Source organism: Euphorbia lathyris, chromosome 2 (assembly GCF_963576675.1).
Source record: "Euphorbia lathyris chromosome 2, ddEupLath1.1, whole genome shotgun sequence".
In the NCBI taxonomy this organism is placed as follows: domain Eukaryota; kingdom Viridiplantae; phylum Streptophyta; class Magnoliopsida; order Malpighiales; family Euphorbiaceae; genus Euphorbia; species Euphorbia lathyris.
In genome coordinates, this window is record NC_088911.1 from 133374375 (window position 1) to 133401779 (window position 27405).

Here is a 27405-nt window from a genome sequence, read left to right on the forward strand (position 1 = left end):
GGGCATGCAAAAGCACCAAGGAACATACTATTTGAGGAACGGTAAATACCGCCACAACCCGCAGCACCCGGACTACCCAAAACAGAAGCATCAGTATTAACCTTAGTCCAACCGACTATAGGACGCTGCCAAACCACATGAATAATACGAGGTCCCTTAGTAAATCTTCTATCAATTTTCAATTCCCTAAGAATTTGTAATTCCAAAAAAGAATTCCAACGATCCTGATTTGCCGCTTCACGAAATACGCTCCAAATACGCCGAAGAACCAAAGAAATTATCGGTTTCTCATCATTAAAAATTTGATTGTTCCCTGCTAACCAAAGAGCTCACACAGTGCTAACAATTGCCGCAAACCAAAGTTCAACAATTTGTAAACTAAACCTTTGTTTACTAGTCTCCAAAATCAGAGTTTGGAAATCATCATCCAAAGGCAGACGCCTCCCAAACAAAGCAGAAATACTTCGCCAAACCTCCTGCGAAAAAACACATGTTAGCAAAATATGATCAGCCATCTCCTTATGAAAAAGACACAACGGACATCTAGAAACAATTATTATCTTAGAGTTGTTAATTTGATATCTCAGAATTTATAATATATGAATAATATCATGAGGAATACAATTTGTATTAATATTATAAATATTTTCTTAGGTGTCAGCTATATTTTTTTTAAGAAAAAAAATCATATAAAGCCCATCATACAGCCCGTAATCCACCCACTAAGGCCCAAGACTCACATTTGCTTGCTACTACGAGAACCAGCTTTTCTACACCTGCTATATGCTCAACTGCAGAGGATTCCATACCACCTGCCATACACATCAGCAGTCTTCATTCTTATCCAACAATCAAGGATCCAATGATTGGTACTACAGCCACAATTCCCAAGGGTGATTTGGAGGGCTATGATGAATTTGTGGTGTAACGGTTATTTCAATTTGTCGGCACATGCTTGCCAGCCCATTTCCTTTTGTCTGTCTATTTAAGCTTTGTCTTCTTCCTTTTTGTTTTCAAGAAGAAATCAATACAAGTTTCTTGTTCAATTTTGTCCCTTTATCATTTATTTATCATGGTATCAGAGCGGTAAGTTTCTGCTTACTCTGCATTTTTTTTCCTCCTTTTTTATCATGGCTCGAAATGATAGCCCTTATTTCTTAGCTGCTAATGAGAATCTGGCTCTTGTTTTATGCACATCCCCTTTAAATGGCATGAACTATCACCAATGGTCGAGATCTCTCAAAATGGCTTTAATTTCAAAGAACAAATACGGATTTGTTGATGGTTCGATTCAAGAACCAGATACAGAAGATGGAAATTACAACAACTGGTTGAGGTGTAATAGCATGGTGCTGTCTTGGATTAGCAACTCGGTTTCTTCGCAAATCGCTAAAAGTGTAGTCTGGTTCGATACCGCTGCTGATGTGTGGGAAGATCTCAAGGAGAGATTTTCGCAGGGGGACAATATCAGAATCTCCGAGTTGCAAAAGGAAATACAGTCTTTTTCACAAGGTAATCTCACTATCAATGATTATTACACAAACTTGAAGACCTTGTGGGATGAACTGAGTAATTACAGACCACTCCCAAAGTGTACTTGTATACCTGTATGTCAATGTGATGCTATTAGAAGTTTTAGGTCTTATCAGGATTCAGATCAAGTGATAACTTTTCTGAGAGGATTGAATGGCAATTTTAACATTATTTGTTCCCAAATCTTATTGCAAACACCTTTGCCTGCTATGAACAAAGTTTTTGCTATGGCCATTCAACATGAGAGACACATAAACTCACATAACTCAGATATCACACCTGTTGAGCCTACTGCTTTTGTGGCCGCTCAGACCTTCACGCCTAGATTCAGTCAAAACCAAAACTCGAACTCTTATACTAGAAAACCCTTTAACAGTGCTGGAAAGTCCCCTATTTGTAACTATTGTGGAAAAGATGGTCATCTTGAGACCAGTTGCTTCAAGAAGCACGGTTTCCCTCCTGGTTACACCAGCAGGAATAAAAGGCACCCTGCAAAAACCAATCAAGTTCAGACTCAAACGAATGAGGAATATCAGGAAGATTCATTTGGAGGACAATATTCATGTTATCAAGATGAGAATGATCAAGAGTCTTGTGTTTTTACCAAAAGCCAGTACCAACAAATTTTGAGCCTCCTTCCTGCTAATTCCAAAGCTGTTCAGACACCTGCAGCAAGCTCATCTAGTGCTCACAATGCTGTAGCAAACAACACTCATAAGCTCACTTACACTGGTATGGCTCTATCTACTTTCACAAATAACTTTTCTAGTAATACTTGGATTGTGGACACAGGGGCCACAGACCATGTTGCATGTGATCTGTCATTCTTTAAACATTACAAATTGGTCAATAATTACACTTGTTCAATTACCAAATGACCAAATTGTTCCAGTCACACATATAGGAACCATTCAATTAAGTCCAGATTTGGTCCTCCTTAATGTCTTATTTGTTCCCCAGTTCAAATATAACTTATTGTCTAGTAGTAAACTAACCTTTGGCACAAATCTTTGCTTGTTGTTTACCTCTCAGAACTGTGTGATCCAGGATATGACCCTTCACAAGAGGATTGGATTTGCTAACCTTGTAGAAGGTCTCTATCAGCTCACTGAACCAAAGTTCAACCCTCGTCCGTCTCACCTTTTATCCATCCAAGTCCACAAGTCCTTTCCTCTATGGCATTCAAGATTAGGACATCCCTCTCCATAAAGAGCTTCTTTATTACAGTCTTTTATTCCTTCTGTTTCTTTGAATTGTAATGGCCCATGTGATGTGTGTCATTTGTCTAAACAAAGAAAATTGAGTTTTCCTGTTAGCATTACTCAATCTAAGAATGTTTTTGATTTGATTCACACTAATATATGGGGGCCTATCAAATATTCAGTTAATGGTTATCACTATTTTCTTACCATTGTGGACGATCACAGTAGATTTGTATGGCTGCATTTGTTACATGACAAATCTGAAGCTCGAGGTGCTCTTATCTCTTTTTGCAAATATGTTGTTAACCAATTTCAAACAACTGTCAAGGCTATTAGATCGGATAATGGTCAAGAATTCAACATGCCTTCCTTTTATGCTGAAAATGGTATCATTCATCAACTCAGTTGCCCAGAAACGCCTCAACAAAACGGAATTGTTGAGCGGAAGCATCAAGACATTTTAAATGTTGCTAGGACCTTGCTTCTTCAAAGTAGTTTGCCAAATGCATATTGGCCAGAAGCCGTTTCCCATGCTGTGTACCTTATAAATAGACTTCCAACCAAAGCCATTTCAAATAGCATACCATACACCTTACTTCATAAATCTTCCCCTGATTGGCACACTTTAAGAGTTTTTGGATGCCTTTGCTTTGCATCACCTTTAGACAGATGTAAAACCAAACTTACTCCTCGAGCAATAAAGGGTGTTTTCCTTGGGTTCAAAAATGGAATTAAGGGGTATAAGGTCATTGATCTTAAAAATAATAAAATTTTCCTGTCCAGACATGTGCAATTTTATGAGGATATCTTTCCTTATTCCATGCCTACTGTAGAAAATCTTCTTCCCTTACCTATGATAGATTACACTATTGATCCATTCATGGACCCTGATATGCCACATACTACAACCCCTCAATCACCAATCAGTTCACCTAACATTCTCTCATCACCTTTATCCACACATTCTCCACCATCCTCAAACAACACTGCCTCTTCCACAAATAATCCACTTTCTCCCACAAAAAAATCCACCAGAATAAGACAAATTCCTTCTTACCTCCATGATTATCAACATAATCTTCCTGCTCCTCCATCCACGCCACAAAACAGAAACACCTCTCATCACATCTCTTATTTCATCTCCCATGAGAATTTATCGCCTCAGAAAAGAGCCTTCTCTCTTAACATTTTAGCACATCATGAGCCTCAATCCTATAGAGAAGCTATCCAATATCCTCAATGGCAAGTTGCAATACAAGATGAATTAAATGCATTAGCAGCCAACAACACTTGGACCATTACAAAACTTCCAATAAATAAAGTCCCAATCGGATGCAAGTGGATTTTCAAGGTAAAACATCAGGCTGATGGGTCTATAGATCGATACAAGGCCAGGTTAGTGGCCCAAGGTTTTTCTCAACAGCTGGGCATCGACTTTACAGATACCTTTGCCCCCGTAGCAAAGATCACCACTGTTCGGTTATTGCTTGCAATCTCAGCTCGAAATAATTGGTACTTGGACCAAATGGATATCTCAAATGCTTATCTTAATAGGGATCTCCAGGAGGAAGTATACATGAAAATACCTCCAGGTTTTCAGACATCATCACCTTCGAATAACTTGGTTTGCAAACTGAAAAAATCCATTTATGGGTTACGACAAGCAGGCAGGCAATGGCACCTCAAGCTCAAGGAAGTTCTTCTGCAATTTGGACTCACTCAAAGTCAAGCTGATCCATCATTATTCATGTACTCATCTTCTTCATCTTTCCTGGCAATACTTGTTTATGTGGATGATCTATTGGTGGCTAGCAACTGTAAGAAAACAATGTCCCGAGTTAAGAATCGATTGCACTCGCACTTCAAACTTAAGGACTTGGGACTCTTACAATACTATTTGGGGTTTGAAATCGCTAGATCAGACAAGGGGATCCACTTTTGCCAGCGCAAATATGCTTTACAGATTCTTCATGACTTCAATTTCTCTAGTGCCAAACCAGTGGATACCCCTGCTGTGCCACATTTTCAAGCAGACTCTCAGGCCACCCTTCTTGATGATATTACCAACTACAGACAACTCATAGGCAAGCTTCTGTATTTGACTCACACAAGACCTGAAATTTGTTACATAGTTAGTCACTTGTCCCAGCATCTCTCATGCCCCAACTCGGATGACTTACTTAAAGCGCATCGGGTGTTGCGATATATCAAAAAGGCTCCTGGGCAAGGCTTATTCTTCCCATCTATCAATGACATACAGTTGAAAGCCTTTTCAGACTCAGATTGGGCCACCTGTCCAGAAACAAGAAGATCCATCACAGGTTTTTGTATCTTCCTTGGGTCAGCTCTCATTTCTTGGAAATCGAAGAAACAAACAACATTTTCTCGTAGTTCTTCTGAAGCAGAATATCGAGCTCTCGCTCACTGCACGTGTGAATTGCAATGGATCCTATACTTACTTCGAGACTTGTGTGTCCCACATTCGCAACCGGCTCTTCTTTACTGTGACAATCTCTCAGCTCTTCACATAGCTCAAAATCCAGTGTTTCATGAGCGGACGAAACACATAGAAATCGATTGTCATCTCATCAGACAGAAGTTGCTACAGCAGGTCGTTCACCTCATTCCTGTTCGTTCTGCCAACCAGCTTGCAGACCTCTTTACCAAACCTCAAAATGGTCCTGGCTTGCAATACTTTATGTCCAATCTTGGACTGCTCAATATCTACCAGTCCAGCTTGAGGGAGGGTGATAAAGCCCATCATACAGCCCGTAATCCACCCACTAAGGCCCAAGACTCACATTTGCTTGCTACTACGAGAACCAGCTTTTCTGCACCTGCTATATGCTCAACTGCAGAGGATTCCATACCACCTGCCATACACATCAGCAGTCTTCATTCTTATCCAACAATCAAGGATCCAATGATTGGTACTACAGCCACAATTCCCAAGGGTGATTTGGAGGGCTATGATGAATTTGTGGTGTAACGGTTATTTCAATTTGTCGGCACATGCTTGCCAGCCCATTTCCTTTTGTCTGTCTATTTAAGCTTTGTCTTCTTCCTTTTTGTTTTCAAGAAGAAATCAATACAAGTTTCTTGTTTAATTTTATCCCTTTATCATTTATTTATCATCAGCTAATCCTAACTATGGCTTTTGAATTTTGTGGTTTGTAAATTGAAATTAATTTCAAACGATTGTAAAGAGAATCAACATTTGGAAAAAATACTCTAAGGATTTGTAGGTCTACTTTATAAAATTCCACAATGAAGGCAATATTTTCCAAGATAACTTCAACTGATTAAAATTGAAAAAGTCTTTATTTTTATTAATTTTGAAAAAGCTTGATTGCAAGAAATAAAATGACAAGAGAATTGGAAATTACAAAACAGTATCAATTTTATAACAGAATTGTGCCAGGGTCTAGACCACGCCACATATAAAATAAAGGCCTGATACATGACAGTTCTCAGGACTTGTCCATAATATAGATTGACTTCCTAAACTAAGTGTCTTACTAGATCTCTAAACTTACTTATTTCGTACCAGCTTCCTAAACTTGTCTATAAAAATTTATTAGCTTCCTGAACTTTACAAGTGTCTCACCGGCTCCCTAAACCATAATACTAAGTCGGATTAAGGTGTAAAAATACCCCTAATATTTTGGATCAGGAGTAATTTTACCCCTAACGTCTTAAATGGTGCAATTTTACCCCCGAACATTGAAAGCCAATAGCAATTTTACCCATAACATTGATAAATTGTGTTAATTTGAGAAATAATTTATCAAACTGTTTTTTGATCATGAATTTTTTCATCTACACTTCACACGTGCGTCATTTTATCAGTAACAAATCACAAACATATGTTGGGATGTGAAAAAAAAATATACTTTCTTTTGTATGAATTGGATAAAAAAATTCAAAAAATTCACCAAATTTATAAATATCATTCTCCAATTCTATTACTAAATTATAAAAAATATGAAATCTTTTTCTAAAATGAATTGATAGGCAATTGGTGCAAAATAAGGAACAAAAATATTTGTGTTTTATAATAGCGTCTGAAATTGATCCAAAGTATCAATGTTAGGGGTAAATTTGAGATTGGTTAGTAACCTTAGGGGTAAAATTGCACCATTTTAGACCTTAGGGGTAAAATTACTCCTGGTATTTTGCACCTTAACCCTACTAACTCTTGATCCTCATCATTTCGTTCTCTCAATTCTGCAACACTAACTCTTATAATAGGTTGAAATATAGGGGAAGATAAAAAAAATTACCTCACAAATAGATGAAGATGTATTTTTAGAATTTAGGTTTAATAAATTTTTGTATGTAATTGTTATGGAATATGCAAGTTTAAAGAGCTGGTGAGACATTTGCAAAGTTTAGAGAGCTAATAAAATTTTATGGACAAGTTTAGGAAGCTGGTGAGACACTTGCAAAGTTCAAGGAGTCAATCTACTATTATGGACAAATTCAGAGAGCTAGTGATGCATCATGCCTAAAATAAATATGTAATTGCGCATTTTTTAAAAAAATAAATAAATTTGTTATACATGAATTTCAATTTGTTAAAATTGTCCTCTTACTTTTCCATTTTGATATTGGATTAATTACAAATTTGGACCAATTTGAATACACTTTCATTTCATTTGCACAAAAATACACTCATCATTCTCATTCTCCTTTTCCTGCAAACAAAATGGAAGCGGCTACTCATTTCCTTCTTCACTTCTTTTCTTTCTCTTCATTTTCTATAACAATTTTGTTGTGCGGAATTAATAAAAGATAAAATAATAAACAATCGAAAAACACAGATTTACGTGGTTCACCAACGTTGTGTTGGCTAGTCCACGGGCAGAAGGAGAATAGTATTATTAGGAGGCGAAAATCAGATTACAATGATTAGATTACATAATGGGGTATTTATAATACCCAATCTAACCTAATCCCACTAGGAACCCATGATCCTAATCCCACTAGGAATCCATGATCCCAATCCCAATCCAACTAGGAACCCATGATCTCAATCCAACTAGGAACCCATGATCCTTATCCAACTAGGAATCTGAAACCCAATACTACTCCGAATAGGAAACAATATATACTGATTCAAGGCATTACGACAAATCTCCACCTTGACTTGAATCCTCCTGAAAACATAACAGATGCACCCATGACAGTGCCAGATGAACAGACTTCTCTCTCTGCCTCAGAGTCGCCCCCACAGGGCAACTAATAATCTCTAACGTTTAGCAAGTCCAAACAGTGTTGAAACTTGCTATGTGGAACAAGCTTGGTAGACATGTCAGCCGGATTGTCAGCAGTGCCTACCTTCTTCACCTTGACCCTCTTCTCACTTCTCAGAAAATGATACCTCACATCTATATGCTTGGTCCTCTCATGATGAACCTGATCCTTGGCTAAACAGATTGCACTCAAGCTGTCACAATACATTGTAGCCTGATCATAATGTAGACCAAGATCACTAACCAGTCCTTTAAGCCAAATCCCCTCCTTAGCAGCTTCAGTCAGTGCCATATACTCTGCTTCTGTAGTAGACAAAGTCATTGTAGGCTGCAAATTAGCTTTCCAACTGACAACTGAACCGCCAAGAGTGAAAACATAACCAGTCATAGATCTTCTACTGTCAACATCTCCAGCATAATCAGAGTCTGAAAAACCTGTCACCAAACACTCTGTATCACCTCCATAAATGAGACCAACGTCAGATGTACCTTTTAGGTACTGAAAGATCCTCTTCACAACTTGCCAATGCTTCTTGCCAGGTTCACCTATAAACCTGCTAACAACACTAACAGATTGTGCAAGATCAGGTCTAGTGCAAACCATTGCATACATCAAGCTTCCTACTGCACTAGCATAGAGAACTCGAGACATGTACTCCTTCTCTTCAGCAGACTTAGGTGCAAAAGCAATAGACAGATGTGCACTTGCAGCACTAGGAGTATTTATGGGCTTTGCGGTAGACATGCCAAATCTTGATAAGATCTTCTGAATATAGCCCTTCTGTGAAAGAAAAAGTTTCCTTTTGCTTCTGTCCCTGTAAATCTCTATTCCCAGAATTTTTCGAGCTGCACCCAAATCCTTCATCTCGAACTTTGCGCTGAGAAGACCCTTCAACTTCTGAATGTCGTGCTTCTTCCTTGCAGCTATCAAGTTAACATGTCATCTACATACAACACCAGATAGATAAAAGACTCATCTTCCAATTTAAATGTAATAGACACAACAATCATATGGGCTCCTGGTGTAGCCCAGCTGCATCATCTAGCTGTCAAACCTCTTATACCACTGCCTAGGAGACTGCTTAAGTCCATACAAGGACTTCTTCAACTTGCAAACATAATTCTCCTTCCCAGGAATTTGGAAACCATCTGGTTGGGTCATGTAGATCTCTTCCTCTAAATCTCCATGCAGAAAGGCTATCTTGACATCAAGTTGCTCAAGCTCTAAATCTTGATGTGCAACTATAGCTAGCAACACTCTAATAGAGGTGTGTCTGACTACTGGTGAGAATATCTCATTATAATCCACTCCCTCTCTTTGATTGAAACCTCTAGCAACAACTCTAGCCTTCTACTTGACTCCCTCTACATATGATATTCCTTCCTTCATCTTGAGAACCCACTTGTAAGTAATAATCTTTCTCCCTGGAGGTGGTATGACTAAATCCCATGTTTGATTCTTATGAAGGGATTCCATCCCATCTCCCATAGCAGCAAGCCATTTCTCAGAATCGGTGCCTGAAACAGCTTCTTGTAAGTTGATGGTTCACGAGTGTCCACCTCTTCAGCAACCTGTAGTGCATAGCCCACCATGTCCTCATACTTCTTAGGTGGCCTAACTCCAACCCTCCTTGGTCGATCTTGAGCTAAGTTATGATGTGTAGCTTCAGATGGTTGAGAAACTGATGGTGTAGACTTTAGTAGCTCTATTTCTGCTTCTAACTCTTGTTCCTTCAAGCCACTTTCACTCTGTATGACCTGAAACTCCACCTGTTTATTAGTGCTATCAGTTTCTGTTGCAGTTGTAGGCTTCACAATGGGTCTAAGCACAGATTTTTCGTCAAAGACTACATTTCTGCTCAAAATGACCATTTTCTTTGATGGAGACAAGATCCTGAAGCCTTTAACTCCATCTCCATAGCCTACGAACACTCCCTTCTTGGCTCTTGGCTCTAGCTTACCCTCATTAACATGATAGTAAATTGTGCACCCAAAAGCTTTCAAATTTGAGTAATCAGCAACCTTTCCTGACCACATTTCTGTAGGCGTCTTGAGTTGTATGCCGGTGTGTGGTCCGCGGTTACTCAGATAACATGCTGTGTTCACCGCTTCAGCCCAGAATCTTCTTTCTAACCCAACGTTAGAGAGCATGCACCTCACCCTCTCCAGTAATGTCTGGTTCATTCATTAAGCTACACCATTCTGTTGCGGTGTATTCCTGACTGTGTGATGCCGAGCAATCCCTTCATCCTTACAAAACTGATCAAACTCAGACGAACAGAATTCCAGACCATTATCAGTTCGCAGCCTCTTTATCTTCTTTCATGTTTGGTTTTCCACCAATGCTTTCCACTGCTTGAAATTCTTGAAAGCTTCACTTTTATGCTTCATCATGATGACCCAAGTCATCCTTGAATAATCATCAATCAGAGACATAAAATATCTGTGATCTCCCAAAGACTCAACTCGAGATGGACCCCAACAATCAGAGTGGATGTAATCAAGTGTGTCTTTTGTTATGTGAATAGCTTTGGGAAACTTGCTGTGATGTAGTTTTCCAAAGACACAGTGTTCACAAAGCTCTAGACTCTTGACCTAATGACCATCAAGAAGATCATCCTTTGATAGAATTTGCATCCCTCTTTCGCCCATATGACCAAGTCTCATGTGCCATATCTTTGTCATATCCTCCTGGTCAATCTCTGACGATGCAGCATTAGCTGAACCTGTAACAGTAGAACCTTGCAAGAAATACAAAGTACCATGCTTCACACCTTTCAGAATCACATCAGAACCTTTATAGACATGTAGAACTCCATCTTTTCCTGACCAGCTGAGACCCCTGATGTCTAACAGACTCAGAGATATCAGATTCTTCATCATCAATGGAACATGTCTGACTTCGTTCAATATGCAGAACTTACCATCATATGTCCTCAACTTGATCGAGCCTATTCCAACTGCTTTGCAGACATGACTATTAGCCATTGAAATGCTACCTCCATCTACCTGCTTATAAGTTGAAAACCACTCTCTCCTTGGACAAATATGATAAGATGCTCCTGAATCAAGAACCCACACATCAGAGTGATGAGTGTGTCCATCAGCAACTAGAGCAATATCGTTTTCAGAGCTAGTGTCACCATTTGCTACAGCAGCAGAACCTGGTTGATTTTCTAATTTCTTCTTCTTCTTTGGACAATCAGTTTTCCAATGTCCTTTCTCCTTACAGTAATTACAGGTGTCATATGGCTTGGGACCCTTTGAGAACGGCTTCTTAGACTTCTTCTTTCCACCCTTTCCCTTTCCCTTACTGCCGCTGGCAAACAGTCCAGAGGCCTGATTATCTGCACTTGTATTGCTCGCCTTATGGCGCAACTCCCTGCTATGAAGAGATGACCTAAATTCTTCAAAAGTCACAGAATCTTTACCAACAATAAATGAATGAACAAAATTCTCATATGAAAGCGGTAAAGACACCAACAGAATCAAAGCAGCATCTTCATCTTCAATTTTCACATCAATATTACGTAATTCTAATAATAATGTGTTCAATTGATCTAAATGATCCCTGAGTTGTGTACCTTCCTGCATTCGCAGGCCAAACAGACGTTGTTTCAGAAGAGGTTTGTTTGTTAGAGATTTTGTCATGTATAAGCTCTCTAACTTCATCCACAGACTGGCAGCAGTCTCTTTGTCTGAGACCTCAGTGATGACATCATCTGCGAGGCACAACATAATTGTTGAATGTGCCTTTTCTTCCAGAATTGTCATCTCAGCAGTGACTTCTCCTGTTGCCTTCTTCAACGGCGTCCACAGACCTTGTTGTTTTAACAAAGCCCGCATCTTGATCTGCCATAGACTGAAACTATTTCTCCCAGTAAACTTTTCGATTTTCACGTTCATAGCATACATCTTTCTCTCTAGAAAACAAAACCCCGATCGGAAACCGAAAGCTCTGATACCAGTTTGTTGTGCAGAATAATGAAAGATAAAATAATAAACAATCGAAAAACACAGATTTACGTGGTTCACCAACGTTGTGTTGGCTAGTCCACGGGCAGAAGGAGAATAGTATTATTAGGAGGCGAAAATCAGATTACAATGATTAGGCTACATAATGGGGTATTTATAATACCCAATCTAACCTAATCCCACTAGGAACCCATGATCCTAATCCCACTAGGAACCCATGATCCCAATCCCAATCCAACTAGGAACCCATGATCCCAATCCAACTAGGAACCCATGATCCTAATCCAACTAGGAATCCGAAACGCAATACTACTCCGAATAGGAAACAATATATACTGATTCAAGACATTACGACAAATTTAAACAACAATCAATGGACAATACAATCCAAGAGCTAAAGTTTTATTCATCCAATAATCCAATTCAAATAACACGATAGAGAATAGAAAATAAACTATGTTGCGTCATTTTCAAACCACAGACTCCATTGTTGTCGCAGCAGCAAACGCGACAAACGGGACATAGTAGAGTTTACGCAACAATGTACTATATGAACACAAACGCAAAACGCAACAACATACGCAATAATGTACTATACGCAACAATGAGATGAAAATTATTTACCTTTCGTTTACTTCGACCTCCGTTTTTCGCCTTAGCCATGACAACAGATGCTATAATTTGCTTATTTCTGGTGGAAGGAGGTTATTGGAAGTTCTCTTCACCGTGAAATCGCCTGTAAAACCACCTGCAAATTTCTCTTCTCCATCTACGTTCTCCTTCTGCTCTGTCGCGTTTCCAAAACATGACGCTGGAATAGATAAAGTGAGGATAAATGGGCTTTCAAATTGGCCCAAATTTATAATTTTTCCTTTTGTTATTCTTTCTAACACTAATTTTCCCTTTCTAACACTAATACAATAAGACTCCAAATTCTCCCTCCAAAATCATGATGTCGTCCTCATCAATATGTTACCGAACTTCCGAAATTACATTTCTTTGTGTTTTAATTTATTATTTCGGGTTTGATTTTATGTTTAGATTCAAACTTATGTATAACAAATTTATTTATTTTTATCCCCTTATTTTCCATTTTATTCTACTTTACTATTTCACATCATTTCTAGCTCTAATACAATCAAACTCCAAATTCTCCCTCCAAAATCATCATGTCTTCCTCGCCAATATGCTACTTAGCTTCTGTAATTATATTTCTTTGGCTTTAATCTATTATTTTTGGTTTGATTTTACGTTTAACGTATGGTATACATTATTCTATATCATTAAAGTTGAATCATAAAATGAAGAGTAAAACTAAATCAATTGCAATTTTGTAGACTTTACCAATTCGCCATTATCAACATTATTCTATATAATTAAAGTTGAATCAGAAAATGAACAGTGAAACTAAATCAATTGCAATTTTGTAGACTTTACCAATTCGCCATTATCAACATCACAAGCCATCAAGTCAATTGCAGCCTCAAAAGTCTTTTCCTCTTCCTTTTCTTTTCCTACTTCTGCCCTTGCTTTTCTCAGATCCACCCATCCAACCAAAAACGACGTAGTTTAAGCTTAGTTTTAGATTCTTGCCATCCACCTTTGGGTAAATTACACTCATGGCCACTGAACTTTACTAATTTTAACATTGTGGCAACTGAACTTTAATTCTTAACAGTATGACCCTTGAATTTTATTCTTTTTAACACTGGTGGCCATTGAACTTTAACTAATTCCTCAAAATGAAAATATTCAAGAATTAAAGTTGTTCAGAACGACATTTACCATGAAACTATAGTTTTTATTTTCCAAAATCACATTTTTTGGACCTTTCTCTCTCTACAAGTTCACACTCTCTCCTAACCATAAAACACCTAAATGATTTCAAAATGAAAATTTTCAAAAAAATTAAAGTTTCTTAGAATATCATTAACTCTTCAAATTTTTTATTTTCAGGCCGTCAACGTTGAGTGGCTACCGGTGTTAAAAAAGTGTAGTGTTCAATGATTATGCTGTTAAGAATTGAAGTTCAGTGACCATAATATTAAATGGGTAAAGTTCAGTAGTCATGGATGTAATTTACCCTCCACCTTTTTGTCCAAACTTCTCTTTCTAACCCCTATTCCCTGTGAGAAAATAAGATGTTTCTCCCCTGCTTCTCTAAATGGTGAGTTCTATTTTCAATTTTAGTACATTGTAAGACTCTTTTCTATAAAATCGCAATTGATTTATTTTTACGGGGCGTTTGGTATTCTATTGGGATAGAGATAGGATAAATGGTTGGGATAAGGATAAAATATAATAGTCGAGAATTATATTCAATGTTTGGTATGTGTGACATGGATAGGGATAAAATAAACATTTTACTATTTTAACCTTATTTAAACTACATAAAAGATGGACTTTTTCATCCAATTAAAATCGCATGAGCTTATCCCACCTCCTTATATCATCTCCTTCTAGGTATAAGATTTGAGGGATAAGCTTATCTCTCATCCGTCTCAGTCTTCTATCTCCCAAACAAACACGGGATAACTTATCTCGTGTTTTTTTATCCATATCTCACCTCTTATATCCCTTCTAACAAACACCCCATTATTATTCATTTTCTCATTCAACTTTAATTCTATAGAATAATGTCTTTATACATATAGGTAGGTCATCCACTGTTCTTCTCATAATCATCACTATAATTATCAGCCTTAATATAGGTTAAATAATTTATTAGTCCTTATACTTTTACGTAACATACTATTTTAGTCTCCTTATTTTAAAAAACATTATAAAATCCCTATATTTTATCAATATTAACCCTTTGCCTTTTTATCTAGTTTTTATTTAAAGTAAGTCTTCCCCTTTTTTAAAACTTAATTTTACTATTTTTATTTTGGATTGAGAGTTCCCCTACTATTATTTTATTGAGTTTTTATTAAATTTTGATTATTATTCATAATTAACGAGTGTTAAGTTTCTTTACGAGATTGCTCAATTGAATTTATTTTTTGCGATCACATAGCTTCTTTTTAATTTACATTGAATGTCATGTTAGTTCTATTTTTATCCATTCTTAATTTGATTGACTTGGAAGCTATCACTAGTTAAGTTTTTAATTATTTCCAATTCTGATTTTAAAGTCCAGTTGTAATGTTTAGACAAGACATTTGTTAAAATCTTGATGTTTCTAATTTAAATTTAAAAAACTAGAATTTTCTCCAAAATAAAACTTTGGCTTCTCAAACAAATTTTTTTTTTTCACAAACTAAAGTTTAATAATTTTGGACTTGATAAATAGAAACTAAATAAAGATCAGTTTTTTAGGAAATTTATAGTGAATAAATACATTTAATAAGAGAAAATTATGAAATAAATTTTGAACCATTGTGCTACTTTATTAAAATGAGGTGATTGAAAAAGAAAAGGCATTGTGTGCTTATATTGACGACTACAATTCCATTTTAGAAAGTTTCCGATAGCGATAATTTCAAAATATCCTAATTTTCAATTTTGATACGCGAGTGTGGGGTTAAAAAGTGGTAAGAATAGTGCAAGCGTGCCAGAGAAGCTAATTTTCAAAGGGTAAAATGGTAATTGAATATAAACTAAATAAAGATCAGATTTTTAGAAAATTTATAGGGAATAAATATATTTAATGAGAGAAAAATTATGAAATAAATTTTGAGCCATTGTGCTATTGTATTAAAATGAGGTGATTGAAAAAGAAAAAACATTGTGTGCTATTATTGACTACTACAATTTCATTTTAGAAAGTTTCTGATGGCGATAATTTCGAAATATCCCAATTTTCATTCTTGATATGCGAGTGTGGGGTTAAAGAGTGGTAAGAATAGTGCAGACGTGCCAGAGAAGTTAATTCTCAAAGGGTAAAATGGTAATTGAATATAAACTAAATAAAGATCAGATTTTTAGGAAATGTATAGGGAATAAATATATTTAATAAGAAAAAAATTATGAAATAAATTTTGAGCCATTGTGCTATTTTATTAAAATGAGGTGATTGAAAACAAAAAAGCATTGTGTGCTATTATTGACAACTACAATTTCATTTTAGAAAGTTTCTAATGGCGATAATTTAGAAATATCCCAATTTTCAACATTGATACGCGAGTGTAGGGTTAAAGAGTGGTAAGAATAGTGCAAGCGTGCCAAAGAATTGACAACTACAATTTCATTTTAGAAAGTTTCTAATGGCGATAATTTAGAAATATCCCAATTTTCAACATTGATACGCGAGTGTAGGGTTAAAGAGTGGTAAGAATAGTGCAAGCGTGCCAAAGAATTGACAACTACAATTTCATTTTAGAAAGTTTCTAATGGCGATAATTTAGAAATATCCCAATTTTCAACATTGATACGCGAGTGTAGGGTTAAAGAGTGGTAAGAATAGTGCAAGCGTGCCAAAGAAGCTAATTCTCAAAGGGTAAAATAGTAATTGAATAAAAAAAATGCACCAAAATTACTTGAATTTTAAACGAAAAACGAGTGTCCTGTAAATGATCCTTAAAATTCTCCTCCATGATTCCCATTAACTTCCCATTAGTTCGGGAAAGATCATGGCTGAGTTAGGAGCTAGAAAAGTGATGTTGAGGCCATGAAAAATGTTTTTGAAGGCTGTGGAATAGTTCAACCCATTTTTCAACACTACTGAACTTTGAGAAATTCTAGAGGCTTCGTTACAGCTCTGTTTTGCTCTGTTTTTTACATTCCAGAAATCTAACATCATGAACTTTCTGATAAAAATACCGACCGTCTGAAATTTTATTGTTTCAGGGTCCATTTTTATCGTCGAAGTTGCTGGTCGGGTTGTTGAAAAAATGGTGCAAATTTGCCCTTGATTTTTTTAATATTTCTTTTTTGTTTTTTTTATGTTTTTGTGATAATAATTTTCGATATTATCTCTTATTATTTTTATCATATTTTTATTTTGTTGAAACATGAATTTAATTAAAAATAATAATTATAGAGTAAAATTATAACTTATGCTAAAAATTCAAAAATTAAATTACCCAACAATTTTGTTATTGTTTTTTATAATGGGACAAGTTTTTACAATTAATAATATGTGAATATTTATTGTATTCTAATTAAAATAAATTTTGAATGGGAGACACCTTAAATTGAAGGAAAGAATCCAAACAAGTCTTGAGCCTTCTTTGGATTTCAATTTGCGAAACAAGCCGACTTATTATGAGTTGTATGAAAAACAATGTATATGATCTTCAGAACCTCCGGCAACTCCACATGCCTTCACGAGCTCATTGATCCACGTGTGTTAACCTAAATAAATAAATTTTATTTATTTGTGTAAATAAAAATATATAGTTTTTTTTAATAACATCAGCAGCATTACAAAACTAGATCCAACGTAAAAAAAAAGATAGCAGCAAGAGAAAACATAGGCAGCAGCCCAGCAAAAAAACCAGAACAAGAAAAAAATCCTAGCCTAATACAGTTCTTTCAAAACAAACCCTACGCAAGTCTTCTTGCAACAAATTCACAATACAAGATGGGGGAGAGCTAAGCTTAAGATGACACTTGTAGAACTTTAATCTTTCTATTGATCAACCCCAGTGAGATGGGATGCATCACACTTTAGTTGGTTAAGTCCATTGTAGTCGATCCACCGTAAAACTTCTAATCGTGCATTTATTAAAATGACACTTGTAGAACTTTAATCTTTCCATTGATCAACCCCCAGTGAGATGGGATGCATCACACTTTAGTTGGTTAAGTCCATTGCATCACATCCACCATAAAACTTCTCATTGTGCATTCATTAATTAATAACCGGACAGACTAGGTGCTGGTGCTCCAAAATAACCCATAGAGCTAGGACTTTGTGCTTCAGCAGTATTGGTTGATGGAGTTTTCTCACTCTCTTTCTCTGTTTCACTGTCCTTTTCTCTCTTTCTCCTTTTCAATCTCCTTCGCTTTCTCCTTTTCTTTTTCGTCCTTCTCCTTTTGGTTCTTCTCATCTTTTTTTTTCTTTTTCATCATTCTCCTTCTGTTTCTTCTCAGCTTCTTTTTCTTTTTCGTCCTTCTCCTTCTGTTTCTTCTCCTTTTCTTTTTCTTTCTCCTTTTCCTTCTTCTCATTCTTCTATTTCTCCTCCTTCTCCTTCTGTTTCTTCGCTTTTCTTTTTCTTTCTCCTCATTTTTCTTCTTCTCATTCTTCTATTTCTCCTCTTTCTCTTTTTCTTTCTGCTCTTTCTCCTTCTCCCTTTCCTTCTTTTCCTTTTCTTTTTCTTTCTTCTCATTCTCTTTCTTCTCCTCCTCATTTTCTTTCTTCTCTTTCTTTTCCTACTCCTTTTCGTTTTGCTCTTTTTCCTCCTTTCATTCTCTTTCTCCTTCTTGTCTTTTGCTTTCTCCTTCTCCTTCTCCTTTTGTTTTTCTTCCTTCTCCTTCTCCTTTTTCTTCTCTTTGTCCTTCTTCTCCTCCCCATCATCCTCATCCTCATCGCCATCGTCCTTCTCCTCTTTGTCTTTTTCCTTCTCATTAACCTTCTCATCCTCCTATTTTTCCTTCTCCTCCTATTTCCCTTGCTCTAGAGTGTTGAGCGATTTCGGCAAGTCCACAGTTTCGCTTGTAGTAATAAAAAGATATCGATCCCATCGGGAATGTTTGATAATAAAAACTTATAATTCTAATTAAATTCGTTTTCTCGAGGTTAATAGAAAAATCGTTAAATGGTTTAAAAGGTATGGATTGTGATTCTAATTCTGCCTATAATTTAGATTACAACTTATAGAAACTATGTTCAGATTAAAGTTAATATCCAATGCTTATTTATACTAAACAAGTATAACTTTGATTTGTTTAGAACGATGTAACAAATTATCAATTAATTCAATTTAAAGGAATTTAACTGTAATCAATATTTCCTATTCGGCCTAAGACTAAAAACCTTAATCAAATTCAGAATCTGAACCCGATTATTCTGTCTTACCGCAATGACAAAATATAAATCCGAATTTGCTTAAGTGTTCAACAAAGTTTGCATGGAAAATACTAGATTTGTAAATAAATTTTTTTGCACGAAAACACCAATTAGATTACTTAAGAATATCAATTAGATCAAACTTAAAATAAACAACAGTAAAGATGGAATTTTATTGAAAAGATATTTTATTAGTTTGAATTGAAACGTCATAAGTTAACAGAGAAGAAGAAGCTTGGATAGCATTTGAACTAATTGAGTTCAGATTGTCAATCCTTTCCTCAACTTCGTAGGTTCATCAGACCCTCGGGTGCCTCCTACATTGGTTCCTCTAGCTGAATTCTCGAAATAGCACCTATTCGGTCACTACAGAGCATAAACTCGTCTTCGAATAAAACTCTGACATAAACTATAAAATCTATATCTTGTATCTAACTATCTGTACAACTTGTATAACAAGTGTGTTTCTAACAAAATTAGGAACTAAAAATCTCTAACATTGAGTTCTGAAAATCTCCTTTATTTATAATTGTTCAAGAGGTGTGTTAAAGGAACGTGTCCGTCAGTGAAGAGTCGTCTCTATTCCGATGAAATAATGCGTCATTTGGAAATAGAAACATGTAAAATATGCTGAATGCAGTGGCTATTAGTGTGTTTCTGGTGCTGCCAGATGCGTGTCTCTATCGAGATTTATAGAATCTCGATCGCGACAGAGAGTTGTCCTACCTTCCTTATTTTGTTTGATGAATCTCATTTTTGCTCCATTTTAGCTCCTATTTGGATTTTTTCAAATAATTTAACACCTTGCACAATAGTAACAAATATCAATATAAAATCCTTCCAAAAGAATATAATCAACATATTTTTCACACGAATTTGGCATAATTATGCATGTTATTTTAGATATATTTTGGGCTTATCAAGTCTCATACACTTAATTTTTTGCTAGTCCCGAGCAAAATTATCACTGAATTTATCCTTCAAACGATCTTAAAAATAGAATACATTTCCACATAACTTTTTTAAATTAGTTAAACCAAAAGATAAATCTTGTAAGGTAAATTTAAACGTAAAACATCAAACTAGCTAGGATAAAAGTGATTTATCATCCGACTTGTTTTGTAGTTTTTATAATGAAGCATACGGGACGGGTGAAAGCACGCATGTTTTTGATCTTCGATCTCAAGGCATTTAAAAACACAAAATTTCCTTTCCCCAAAATAAATATATAAATATGAATTTAGGTTGTTGTTAATTTATTTGCTAGTCACGCCCGTGATAAGGGTGGTCTCGATCGTGACTGTATAAATATTTATTATTTTGTGTCCGTTTAAGAGGTCCCGACCATGCCATGGATGGATGCAACCGTGACTTTAAACTTTAGACACGTTATTTTGCTTTTAATTTTGACGTTCCTTTCATACCTCGATCGTGATAAGGGTGGTTGCAATTGTGGTCAAAAGTTAAGAATACGACTACTTAATCTAGTTAATAATTAATATGAGTTATAAAACTTTAATACGGGAAAGAAAATAGTACCTTCATCCTATATTGACTTAAATCATCATGTATTATAACTATAGTTTCCCTAAAAACTTCAATTGATTTTTTAAAGTAAAACGGAATCAAACCAAGCAAAAGCTAAAAATGTTAGTTTGATTAATGCCTATAAACCTAATTGAAAAATAGAAATAAGAATTATATTTATCATGCATTAGCATAATATAAAACAAAGATCGAAATAAAGAATTTATTACTTATATACATTCACTCGAGACTTTTTTTCTTTATAAAATCATTTTGGAGATTTGTAATAATATTCAATATTTGATTGCTCTTATAGAAATATTTAACTATTTCTATTATATTGATTACCTTAAAAAGCATATGTTATTATTTATCATTATGATAAAATTAAAAATTGGAAAATTTTTAGCATATGTAGCATATGTGATTTTTACGTAGGGAAAAATTTAAAACAAGCATTCGTACTCGAAAATAGGTAAATGAAATATCGCCTCCTTGACGGCGGAAATAGGAGAATAACCGACGTCGAGTGGATTTGTTCTCCCTCCTCAAGCTATTGATGTTTTCATCTACCTCATTAATCCTCGAACTCATTTGGCGATTATGGGCAATGACTTCGTCCATTCTCAAATTCATTTGGCGATTGTTGTCATTAACTTGCTCCAAAACACGTTGCCAACCTACTGTTTCATCAACATTGGCCCCGACGTCCGCACGTGGTGCCTCTTCTTCTTGCCTCTCTTCATTTCCACCAGCATCCGCCTCTTCCTCTTCTTCATCTTTCTCATCATCCTCTTTGTCCTCCTATTGAGTACCTAAACCATGTGAACTAGATGCACCACCACCTGTACTAGCAAACAAACTCCAAGTCCTAGCCTTATATGATCTAAAAGTAGGCGGCCATTGTTTAAGCACTAAATTTGCCCTTTGAAGTGCGGCATAATCCAATAGAGGAAAATAAATACCACGAGGGAGAGATTAGAAATCCGCCAAACCACCTGTAGCTCCCAAAACAATTCCGGTAATGAGATTACCCATAGGAACTTGCCTATTGGTTGAAATGGAGGCTCGGTGCAAATTATCAAAAATCATCCCAATACTATCAACCACTAAACCCTTGAAAATACAATCCAAAACAAACAAATCCCGACTTTGAACCTTTGACCCTTCAACTCTTCCAAAAAGTGAATATGATATAAACTTGTGAAATAAGAAAACACAATTATCCTTTATTAGCTTGCTAGAAGTATTTTTCGGATTAAAATTATTTAAATCCGTCAAAGATCTCCAAACCGGGTTGGTTTGAAAATTCTTAGGCTTAGCATAAAAATTTTGTGTAGGGAATCCAAACCATCTACCCATCTCTTCATAGCCAACATCAAAATTTCCTACCCAAATTCTTAAAATAAATACCATTCCTCTTATCATAGGCCAAGGTAACAAAAAACTCAACTATATCCGTTTCACTATGAGGGAAACACATACTAGTAAATTTCTCCTAACCCAGAACTCTTAAAAATTCATTAATCCGTTCGGTGAATATGATTTTTGAACCGGAAAAGTGCCTATAGCGCCTTCCTTCCGCATCCGAATGGATATCAAAGGGTGCTCCATACTGAACCCATAATCTATTCTTCGAAGTTGCAGGAGGTTTGCGTGCAACTCTCTTTTGTCTAGGCATGGTGTTTGTGTTTGAAGTTTTTATTTTGTGTGTGAGAAAATACAGAGAGATGAGAGAAAATTGTAAAAATGAAAGGTTTAGGGTATGATTTGTGTTTGGGGAAGAAGATGAATAGGGAAAAGATATATGGGGAAGAACAAAATATAATTTTGGGGAAGAGAGAAGTGTATTCATTCACTATGTCATTTTCCCTTTCACATGACACAAGATACATGGCAGACATTTGTTTTCGTGTCGTCTGATATTTTTTTGCGACAGTATTTTAAAATTCTGTCATCTGAACGCTTAATTAAAAACGCTCTTGCTTCTCATATGACGCTACAATTACAGTCTTCTGTCACCGCAAAGAAATGTGATTTTGATTAAAAAGTCACTTAATCATCAGATGACACTTATTAAATTGAACTGTCATTCTTGCGAGTAAACAAAAAATCTAAAATTTTCTAACTTTCACGGGCGGAACAAAAAGTATCAAAAATTAAAGGCGCGCCCAAAACTCCAAATATACGATTTTACCCCCTTTTCTCTCTTTAGGTTGTTCTCTCCTCTTTCATTCTTCATTGTCTCTCTCAGAAAACCTAAAAATATCGATATCCTCAATGTAAACCTCATTCGCCTTCCATCTCCCATCTCTATCAATTTCTTCAGGCTAGGGGTTTATGTTCCATGTGACCATGGTACCAGCTAGTGAACGCAGTTCGAGCATCGTCAGACCTTCTTCTTCCGCCGAGAAACCTAAGCGATCTGAAATCAAAAAGTGGAATGTTGCTTTTTGGGCCTGAGGTTTGTTCCTAGACCTCTAATACGTTTTCCATTTAGCTATGTTGGTGGTGGTATGACCGCACTTTTTTAAAACCCTAACCTTAATTTATTGAATTTGGGGGGTTTTGTTTATAATTATTGTTGATTGATTTCTCCATATCCAGCGGTCCTCTTGGAACTTCTGTTTGCACTCCATTGATAAAAACTGTTATGAACCCTGAAACAACATTCAACATATTTTATATTATAATGAAGCAAGCCCTGATTTTATATGTCTGAAATTTTAACCTGGTGATGTTGTAGACACATAAATAATTAAAGGAGTAAAGATTTGGGGAGGAATTTTTCTAGGTAGTTTAAAAATAGAGAAAAGAGGGAGGGGACCATTGTTTTTCATGGAAAAGAACAACCTTTCAGCATAATAAATCATTAATTTAAAAGATACTTACTACATAGTTCAAACTCTTATAAAACCTAGACAAGCTAGACCTATATATATAGCTAAGATTTTAAAAATTGGCAAGTTGAGAGGAAAGAAAATGCGGCATGTAGCTAGGTAAGGCATGCATATATATAATTACCAGTTTGGTAGTGCAAATTGGAAGTATCAGAAGAGCATAAAATGGAGGAAATAGCAGGAACTTGTTCAATTTCTTGGAAACCCATTGGATGAGTGATTGAGAAGAGATTTTCTGCACCATTTCATCACCTATAATGATAGCTCCAACTGCTATGCATGAGCTAGCACACCCTTAAGGTTTTAAGTTCTCACTGAATGGTTCTAAATTCTAATCATATGTGTTATATGTTTGAATTAACAGGCTTTTCTGGTTTGCACAGGAGAGATTGCTACTGCTCGAGCAGCAGCTTCCGGCAACACCATAATGGTATTCATTCGAAATAGTGTTTTTGCGCTCAAGGTGATTCATAAGGAATTCTTATGTTCAACATTTTTAGGTTTTATCCTTCTCATCTTCCTGCAATTTGGAGGAAGTTGCTGCTAGTTGTAATGATGTTCGGTTTTTTCAACTATATGTACTTGACCTCACTTGAATTCTTTTCGGTTTTCTCATTCTCGAAGTCTTATGTCCTTGAAAGAACTAAACTACAGATAGTTTTTCATCTACGATTAGGTGTATAAAAGGCTGGATATAGCAGCTAACTTAGTGCAGAGAGCTGAAAGGAATGGTTATAAGGCTATTGTCTTAACAGCTGATACTCCTAGGCTCGGACGAAGAGAAGCAGACATTAAGAGCAGGTGAATGCTATTCTTTTCATCTCTCATCCTATGCATACACTCAGTACCACACAGTTTGAGTTCTTATAAGTCGTGTTCATCTCATTTGAACATATCGATCTGTGATAACTTCTGCATAATGATTGTGCCTCAGCTGAAGAATTTGGAAGGTCTCTTTTCAATTGAACTTGCACTTATGAGTAGAATGTTTGAATATAAACACTATATTGCCTTTCTCTTGAGAAATCCGAACAACAAGTTTTCTCTTATATACCATTTGTGCAGGAAAAGTGTAACACCCTGGTCCAATACCATTTCGATGTATGTATTGGATTCACATCTTACTAATAAGCCCCAATCACTCTCTCTCCATTTTCGATGTGGGATTCAGTTCATTCCTGCCCCCATCGCCATCCCTTTGGGTCGGTCCTTGCTCAGGCCTTCTACCCCGGTGCCACCCACTCCGGACCGGATCGTTATAGGCCCACCAGCTTCCGCTTGGTTCGTCCCCGAACCACACATCGTACGTGGAGAGTCGGCTTTGATACCAATTGTAACATCCTGGTCCAATACCATGTAGATATTGTTCTCTCTGGCCCAAATCCAACACCTTGGGCCTCATGGCTTTAAAACGCGTCTGCATGTATTGGATTCACATCACCTCTTTATAAGCCCAAATCACTCTCTCTCCATTTCCGATGTGGGATTCAGTTCATTCCTGTCCCCATCGTCATCCCTTTAGGCCGCTCCTTGCTCAGGCCATCTACCCCAGCGCCACCCACTCCGGACCGGGTCGTTACAGGCCCACCAACTTCCGCTTGGTTCGTCCCCGAACCACACATCGTACGTGGATAGTCGGCTCTGTTACCAATTGTAACACCCTGGTCCAATACCATGTAGATATTGTCCGCTCTGGCCCAAATCCAACACCTTGGACCTCACGGCTTTAAAACGCGTCTGCATGTATTGGATTCACATCACCTGTTTATAAGTCCCAATCACTCTCTCTCCATTTCCGATATGGGATTCAGTTCATTCCTGCCCCCATCCCCATCCCTTTGGACCGCTCCTTGCTCAGGCCTTCTACCCCGGCGCCACCCACTCCAGACCAAGTCGTTACAAAAAGGGTTCAAACTTAGAAGCTTTTGCCAATGAAACTATTGATGCAACTTTGAGTATGTATCTATCTCTTTTCTCATATACATTCATACATTTCCTCTCCTAATTCGGTGATTGGATGCATATTCATTTTAGATTATTAGCTGAATAAAAACCCCACTTTGGGGTTTTAATAGGTGTTTGTGCCTTTTAGATCCCATTCTAAGCATGGAGAGCATTTGCATTCCTATTTACATAACTGTCGGCCATCAGAGTATTTCAATTCAAAACTTTATGAATTATGCGGTTCAATCTTGGATGCCTTTTTTTGGATCTAACTACATTTTATTTACCAGCAAAATAGAACATCCATAATTCATTCCCAAAAATAGAAAAACCATTGTTCTCTTTCGTTGATCATCTTGATGATGTTCTGCATTTGTCATGGTCTATATCTTAGGTTAGCGTTCTCAGTATTACAATTCTCATTTTTGCTACTTCTATTGATATGATACAGTTCATTGAATTCTTCTTTGTTTTTCCTTTGGTACTTTTATAGCTGATGCTTTCATCTTCAATGGACAATACAGTTTGACTGTGGGACATGGAAACCAAAAGTTGTTTAAAGCTGTTCGCTCATAATGATCATTTTAGCAGCAAAGAATGGCGGTCCACTTCATTGTCTCAATTTATACTCATCATTTGTAGCATGCTAAATTGTGTATTATGTTACTTGAATTTATCGTATGTTGTGTTAATATGGCATCGTTTATGTGACACGGTTCATAATGAACGAAATGGATACTTTGTTGCCTTTTTTTCCCTTTAGTATCATGTAGGTGACAGCAAAAGGAAGTTCAGGAAAAGAGGTGATCATGGTTGATCTTGTAGAAGCTAAGAGATTAGCTGCCAAACAGATGCAAGAAATCAAAGCTAAGGAAAACTTTAAGGTGAATGAAATTTTCATATCCTGTATGATTAATCAGTCCTTGTTTTCCCTTGAATTGGTTGATTGTTTCTCATAAAATAGAAATACAACTATTTATAATAGTGTTTTCATGTTAGAGACGACGCCCAAATTGATACTCTTGAAATTGATTGTTTTTATTACTTAGAACTCCCTCTTGCAGACACACTTTTATGTCGAGGGGAAAAGGAAAAGGAAACAGGGGATTTTTGAATTCTTTTGAGTGTCTTGCCTTGTACTGTTATTTCTTGATGATCAACTAACATACTTTATGAACACAGACTTCTTCTGCTTAAATCATTGAAGCATTAACATTTCAGTAGAAAAGTCAATCCTTTACATTTATTTTGATTGCAGTTATTTTCTGATGGTTATAAATTGAGTTGAACAACTTCTTAATAAGCTCATCTCTACAGATAATGATGGGAGACTATTTGAATCAAGTTGTGAATATGCTTTTGACGTCGTTTCAAGATGATCACTCTCGGGTTCGTTGGGCAGCCTTTAATTTTATGCATATGCCTACAGATATGGTTGGTGCATGGTAGCTTGGGATCTTCTGTTATTAACTTATTTTTAACTTTATTTTTCTCCTCTCGATCTCAACAGAAAATATCTTTCTATGGTAGGAATTACTTTATTTTCAATAAACTGCAGATGATGAGCTATCCGAATTTCATGCATCTATAATGAGCTGCTTCTTACCCTCAGTTTATGTCAATATGAATTACATATAATGGCCCTAATTAGGCTATTAACGTGTGTGGCACAATAGAGGCACTTAGCACTAACATTCAATTAACTTGTGTATTTTATGTTGCGGGGAGCAAAATGATGGAAGGAAACATGCAAAGAATGGGCATAACAAGTCAGGAGGTTTAACGTTTAGGTGTTTAGGCTTCTTATATAGTTAAATGTTAGTTTTGTAATGAGAAACCTTTGGTTAGGATTGTGATCTTCACATATGTACAAGTTTATTGTCATATATAAAGGTTATTTGCACATTCTTATAAGAAAATGGCATCTTACTTTCTATCTAATGATACAGAATTGATAACAAACTGCCATACTAATACAAATTACATCATGTGAATTACGTTATGATGACAGTCGAGAAAACAAAAACTGTCATAACATTAACATAACACCTCCATTTTAACTTAATATTTTGACATATTATTTAAAAATGGCGTCATGAGAACATATATTCTGTGAC

At 36.2% G+C, this 27405-nt stretch overlaps 1 protein-coding gene across 10 annotated transcripts; it reads left to right on the forward strand.

The window, feature by feature from the left end:
- The first annotated feature begins 22678 nt into the window (after positions 1–22678).
- Positions 22679–27149, forward strand: LOC136219993 (peroxisomal (S)-2-hydroxyacid oxidase GLO4-like). 10 transcript variants are annotated; one of them, XM_066007630.1, is made up of 6 exons: positions 22679–22908; positions 23709–23774; positions 23845–23922; positions 24021–24145; positions 25782–26172; positions 26606–27149. In XM_066007630.1, exons 1-5 carry the CDS (start codon positions 22888–22890, stop codon positions 25783–25785), a joined length of 294 nt encoding a protein of 97 aa, XP_065863702.1. In that variant the 5' UTR covers positions 22679–22887; the 3' UTR covers positions 25786–26172; positions 26606–27149. The 10 variants fall into 10 exon arrangements, 3 of the variants coding, with proteins under 3 accessions (XP_065863702.1, XP_065863700.1, XP_065863701.1); XM_066007628.1 differs by having other exon boundaries at positions 25813–26172; XM_066007629.1 differs by lacking the exon at positions 23845–23922 and having other exon boundaries at positions 23709–23807; positions 25813–26172.
- Positions 27150–27405: the final 256 nt, after the last annotated feature.

Excerpts from the sequence above, each read along its gene's own strand:
- LOC136219993 (XM_066007628.1), top strand. The coding sequence starts at position 22,888 with ATGTTGCTTTTTGGGCCTGAG. Across the intron at positions 23,775-23,844 it reads CTTCCGGCAACACCATAATG|GTTTTATCCTTCTCATCTTC; the intron begins GTATTCATTCGA and ends CAACATTTTTAG. Across the intron at positions 24,146-25,812 it reads GAAGCAGACATTAAGAGCAG|TTTGACTGTGGGACATGGAA; the intron begins GTGAATGCTATT and ends TGGACAATACAG.